We start from the raw sequence: 6000 nt of genomic DNA, 5'->3' as shown, positions 1-6000 counted from the left end.
AACAAAATGCATCTACATGTTTACCAATTTTACCAAAATGATGTGGTTCAAAATGGCACAAATCTGAACGGGCTCATAGTTTTTTGGTCGTCGTATTATACCTCCATCCTAAAATATAGCAATTCAATACTGAATCTGATACAATTTAGTACTATGAATCGAGATAGGGGGCCTTTCCAGATTCTAGTCTGCTACGTTTAATCCAATACCATGTTGCTATATGTTCGGATGGAGGGAATACAAGGTTGGGAAGCCTGTGTATTCATCCATTCATCGGAAACTAACACAGCCTACATAATGCAGACATTATTCAGGTACAAGGGTATATTTAGTTGGTATTATAAGGCATCCAAGTATCCAACCAATCATGCTTCAACCATCATAATTCTACTAATTTTTAATAATTTTGAAAACCGTTTAGCTAAATTTGATAAGAACTCAACTTTTAGTGTACCACCATCTTTTTTTTTTATCTCAAGCAACTTTACAGCTCTTGAGAGGTAGCAGTAGCAGGATATACCTATCAAAAAAGTTTATAATATTTATCTTTATCTTCCAAAAGTTTGGCTTATTAAACTCCTTTGAACAAAGGAAATTTGGAGGATATAAATCCTATTGAAACTTTTTTTTGTGTGCTTTTGGAACAAAGGAGGAATGACGCTATCAAAATCCTATAAAATGGCTCAACTCACAAGGATTTTGAAGAATTTCTGACATAAGGTCCAACCTCATACAAAATCTCATTTTGTGTCTCTCCCACTAAATTCCTTTGCTCTTTTTTCCATGAACCAACCAAACAACATGTTTGAACAATTTCTATGTGTTTTTAAATCCTAATGATTTTACAAGCGCCGATATTCTAATCCTACATATTTTCTATTCCTGTGATCTTTAAAATATCGCTTTTCAAAAGTGCCCTAACCTAAATTTGTATTGTACTCCCTCAAAACACACCTCTAGAATTGGGACCCCCACTATTTCAACTTGGCCCTTCAAAAAAAAAATCATCATTTCCACAATTTGTTCCACCCTATACTAGCAAATTAAATGCAACTGCTCCTAGCTCCTAGGTGGGACCCAGGCTGGTTTTCCTGTGAATGGTGATGATGAGAGAGCCCCAAATCTCCCTGATCAGAGCCCAAGATCAGAGGGGCCCTAGCTGCTCTCCAAGTGGGGGTTTGGAGCCTTGCATTGCATTGCATGCCATGCAAAACTGCAAAAAATGCAGCTTCATCTTCTCTTTCTCTCTCTGCCCTGATGGTAATCATGGCGTCCCCTGCTCTCCCCTGAGTCCCTGACCCCGGTTGCTTCCCTGCTTCTCGCCTGGGGCATTTAATATAAGAAGGTTGTAAGCGAGTCGCCTTGCTGCCGTTTTATTAGGAAACGCCCCTCTTTCCATTTCAGGACCCTTCTTCTTCTTCTTCTTCTTCTTCTTCTTGCTCATGGATCGCCATGCTTGAGGTTGAGCTTTGGTTACTACGTTCTTGCAATCTGTTCACTCAACTCTGTCAAGGCTATGCTCTTGTTCAGAGTTTTTTTGGGGCTGCAGTTTGTGCTCTGTTTGACATGGTAGTGTTTCTTGGCGGCAATGGTTTCTTTTCTCCTTTGACCTTTTCGATTGAGAGAGCTCATATTATTCTTCTATGAAATGTTTCATGGTTCTTAGTTAGCCGTGCTTAACTCATGTTAGAATGCAATGTGCTACATCCAGCAAGATTCTTTTTTTATTTCTTTCTTTCCCCTGTTAACTCTGAAATTGAAGTGTGTGGTTGATGCTTCCTACACATGAGCTCAAGCTTTTAGTTTGGTGTGTTTATTCTCTTCCCATTTATCGATTGTTTCTTTTAAGTACGGATTAGAATATAATGGTAAGATCTCTAGTGATTTCACTGTTGATCTTTGTGCCACTGGCTGCTTCCACTAGGTACTGGGAATGTGGAAGTGATAGAAACCGGATAAGCACATTTTCTTACAAGAATGTCTACTGTGACTAATCCCCTCTAGCTAGCCTCTTTTTTCTCCATTTGTTTATTCTGATTCTTTTCTTGTGCTGCAATTCCTTTCCTAGTAATTAATCATCAAACATATATCCTGTTTTACTGCATGCTTTAGATATCTTTGCCTATGTAGGAGTATATGTCGTGTGGTTACTATAGGAGTAGCTAGGAGATCTTTTCTTTCATTCTATAAACCTAGTAGTATATGGCTTTGGCATATGGATGGGCAGGCACAACTGATAATTGCAAGAACTGATTAGTGCACAGTGGATTAGATTACCTTTACTCTACTTATCTCAATTTTTTTAATCTTTACCATATGCTTTTGTGGAAGGAAGGAAGGAAGGAACAATCTGCTGCCCTGCCATGGCTTTGTCTCTGAGCAGCAGCATCAGCAGCAGTGTTCATGTCACCAATAATTTGGCTCATGCTTCTCCTTCTCCTGCATGCTGCTGCCCTTGCAGGTCTTTTTTTAGATTTGGAAGTGAAGAGCTATCTACTCCTACTACTACTACAAGCTTGGAGTTGGAGCTAGTAAGCTATAGTGACAATGTCCACTAGCAGCAATCCATCCTATCACCAGCTGGGCCTCGACGCCATCAGCTGCTGCTTCGTCGCCGGCGGCGGCGGTGCAGAGGCGGCGGCGCCGTTCTTTGGTTTTGGGTTCGGGGATGTGGACGGCGAGTTCTTGGTCGCCTCGCCGGTGGCTGCTGTTGGCGACGAGCTGGCGTGCGCCGTGCCTCTGCGGCGGCCGCAGGGGAGCGTGTCGGAGGAGGAGGTGAATGCCGCCGCGGTCGCCGCCGCCGCGGCCGGTGGCGCGGAGAGCTGCAGCACCGTGCACTCGGTGCTGGGTTCGGTGGAGTTTGGGTGTGGAACGTCGTCGGGTGTCACCATTGCTCAGGCGTCGAGGATGGGAAGGCTCGCCGGAGAGGCGCCGTGCGGCGACGCCGGCGGCGGCGGCTGGATCTATGGAGGGTCCGGCATTGCGCCGTTACATGGTGCGTACTACCTGTCCGGGTTCTCCTCCGGCGCCGGCGCCGGGTTCTTGAGCCCTTTCGCCGCGAGCTCCGTGGCGGCGGCGGCGCCCGCGGCGAGCGAGCTGTCGCTGCGGCTCGGCGCCACCAAGTGTTCGTCCCCGAGCAGCATGGCGAACGCGTCGTCGGAAGTGAGCTGCTCCGGCTTAACCCACGTGAGCAGCGGAGGCGGCCTCGGCTACCACCAGGCAGCAGCCGCCGGCGCCGGCGCCGCCCTGTTCCACCCCACTCACGGCGACGACGCCGCAGCCGCCGCCGCCGGCGAGCTAAGGCAAGCGTACCACTCGAGGGCGCCTCCGCATTTCTCGCAGGTGGTGTCGCGGTCAGCGGTGCTCGCGCACGTCGCGCAGGAGCTGCTCAACGGCTTCGTCGCCTGCCTGCTGCAAGACGTCGCCGCGGACGCGGCCAGCGGCGTCGACGGCGGCGAGGCGAGCCAGGCGCTCTCGTCGGGCTTCTCGGCGAGGATCACGACGGCGCCGACGGAGGATGCCTCACCCGGGAGCGGCGGTGCGAGGTGGGCGGCGGAGGCGCAGCGTCTGAGGAAGCTACTCCAACTGGTGAGTTCTTGGCTCAGTTCCTCGTCGAACACCTAAGAAACCGTTTCTTGGTGCGAACCAATGGCGATGAGATGCAGGTGGACGAGAAGTGCAACCAATGCGTCGAGGAGATGCAGAGCACGGCGGCGAGGTTCAACAGCATGGTGCGCTCCACCGGCGGCGGCGGCGGCGGGCTGACGGCGGCGTTCGCGGGGCGGGCGGTGGCGGCGGCGTACAGGAGGGTGAGGAGGCGGGTGATGGGACAGCTGGTGGCGGCGGCGACGGCGAGGTCGTCGTCGTCGGCGGCGGCGGCGGCGCTGGAGGAGAAGGAGCGGAGCTGGGAGTCGTCGTTCATCCAGAAGCACTGGGCGATGCAGCAGCTCCGGCGAGGTGACCAGCAGTCGTGGCGGCCGCAGCGCGGCTTGCCGGAGAAGTCCGTCGCCGTGCTCAAGGCCTGGATGTTCGAGAACTTCCTCCGCCCGTAAGCTCAACCCGCATTCTTATAATCTCTTCTTCTTCTTGCTCTCAACTCTCACATGTCACAAATGATCACTCTGTGCTCATGATCATCACTCTTACTAGAGTTCTTTTTTTTTTTGAAAAAAAAAGTTTCAAATCAGAAACATGATACAATCACACAGAAAAAAAGGTATTAATGTGATAATGTCCATTCTTTGAAGTATAGAACAAATATAACTTGATTACTGGAGTAATTTCTATCCTTTAGACTTCAGAGTGGACATTAATACCTTTCTTTCTATCCTTTAGAATGGACATTAATAACATGATACAATCGCACAAACATATTGTAAGTAGGAGTAGTATGTTAACTTGAGTGCTGAAGATCTTATAGAGAAGTTTGCTTCGAACGGTATTGATTGGATAGATGTCATGGAACCAGTTCAAACTCTTGGAGTCAAGTTGTAATCATTTTTTTTTTTTGAAGTTTGACATCTCAAATATATTTTCCTATAGGTATGAAAATATGACTGTTTTAACAGTAGTTTCTACTGATGGTAGAAGTGGTCTAGACATTTCATCTTTTCTCATCCAATGGACCATATCTACTACTATTAATCATCCAATGGACCATATCATGATTCAAAGCAACACAAGTTCAATGAAAATATGTCAAATGCTGATTCAGGTATCCAAAGGACAGCGAGAAGGACATGCTGGCGGCGAGAAGCGGCCTGAGCAGGAGCCAGGTGAAGCCTCATTCAATCTTTCATCATCAAACATCCAAGCTACTACTACTTCACAAGATCAGAGAATTGTTTTCCTACTTATGGAAAAATAGGGGAAAAAATAGTATTAATGTTTTGCATTTTCAGGTCTCAAACTGGTTCATAAACGCCCGCGTCCGACTGTGGAAGCCGATGATCGAGGACATGTACGAGGAGCTCAAGAAGACCTCCGGAGGAAGCGATGGCGCAGCAGAGATTGAGCATCTTAGCAGCAAAGATGTGCTCAGTTTAGAAAGTTAGCAAGTTTCAGATGTACAAAATCTGAGCTCTGCTTTGTGAGCTTCTGCATTTGCAGCTAAGGGCCAACTAGTCACGAGTGTCCACTACTGATCAGGCCCTTATCTATGAAACCTTGAGGTTTTTCCTTGCATATATAAATTTATATAAGTTAATTTCTGGTGCCTCAAAATTGCAATGGATAGACAGTGTGTTGCCCTCTTCTGTCTCCTCATTTTTTGACAGATTGCAGATTTTGCTACAGTTCTTGTTTACCACGGGACCAAGACTGAATAGTTTCATGCAGATAGTTCCAGTCCAAAGGCAGGGATCTGCCTCATTTATTTTAAGAAAAAAGAAAACAGTCCATTTTGAGCTTATGATTGATCGACGAATATTCCATTGATCTGAGCATTTTTTTCAACGTGACTCTTCTACCCAACCCAATTATCCATGCATATAAAAGTGTACTACTCTCTTGTTCTATATTAAAGTCATATTGAGTTTGTCCTAAATCGAACAAAGTTTGATCATGTTTTTAGAAAAATGTAGTAGTGTTTCGAACACATAAAAAACATGCTGTAAAAACATATTTAGTGGTGGATTTAATGAAAACAATTTGATGCTATAGATATCACTATATTTTTTCTATAAACTTGGTTAAGGTTAAAGAAGTTTGACTTGTAACAAACCTAAAATATGGAGTGAACAGAGTTCACCCTAGGCATCTTTGGGTTGAACTCATGAAGTTGGCAAAATCCAGGTAGGGAGAATCTTGCAGTTACAATGTCTGCAAAATGTAGATAGATATCCAGTGCACATTTCTGAAGATTGAACCTGAACCAAGCAGGGTCAAAAAAGCCATCACATTTGGCTGTTCAGTGTGATGGAAAACACCATGACAGATTCGCAGTCACTCAGATGGAGGTAAAAAAACCGAAAAGAAAAAGGGAAAGGGTTTTGAAAGATT

General features: G+C 46.2%; 1 protein-coding gene across 5 annotated transcripts; it reads left to right on the top strand.

Annotated features, from left to right (window-relative positions):
• Nucleotides 1-1141: 1141 nt before the first annotated feature.
• Nucleotides 1142-5253, top strand: LOC4341309 (BEL1-like homeodomain protein 1). Of its 5 annotated transcripts, none has more exons than XM_015786268.3 (5): nucleotides 1142-1345; nucleotides 2462-3588; nucleotides 3666-4048; nucleotides 4715-4775; nucleotides 4902-5253. In XM_015786268.3, exons 2-5 carry the CDS (start codon nucleotides 2548-2550, stop codon nucleotides 5052-5054), a joined length of 1638 nt encoding a protein of 545 aa, XP_015641754.1. In that variant the 5' UTR covers nucleotides 1142-1345; nucleotides 2462-2547; the 3' UTR covers nucleotides 5055-5253. The 5 variants fall into 5 exon arrangements, with proteins under 5 accessions (XP_015641754.1, XP_025882414.1, XP_015641753.1 ...); XM_026026629.2 differs by having other exon boundaries at nucleotides 1327-1461; XM_015786267.3 differs by lacking the exon at nucleotides 1142-1345 and adding an exon at nucleotides 1379-1569.
• Nucleotides 5254-6000: the final 747 nt, after the last annotated feature.

The sequence above is a fragment of the Oryza sativa genome, chromosome 6, assembly GCF_034140825.1.
Source record: "Oryza sativa Japonica Group chromosome 6, ASM3414082v1".
In the NCBI taxonomy this organism is placed as follows: Eukaryota; Viridiplantae; Streptophyta; class Magnoliopsida; order Poales; family Poaceae; genus Oryza; species Oryza sativa.
Note: the sequence above shows the minus strand (reverse complement) of the source record. Positions and strands in the feature narration are given on the sequence as shown.

Bases quoted from the DNA above. Each gene is read 5' to 3' on its own strand.
- LOC4341309 (XM_015786268.3), top strand. From the start codon at position 2,548: ATGTCCACTAGCAGCAATCCATCCTATCACCAGCTGGGCCTCGACGCC. The intron at 3,589-3,665 runs GTGAGTTCTTGG...GATGAGATGCAG, and splicing joins TGAGGAAGCTACTCCAACTG to GTGGACGAGAAGTGCAACCA. The intron at 4,776-4,901 runs GTGAAGCCTCAT...TTGCATTTTCAG, and splicing joins GCGGCCTGAGCAGGAGCCAG to GTCTCAAACTGGTTCATAAA.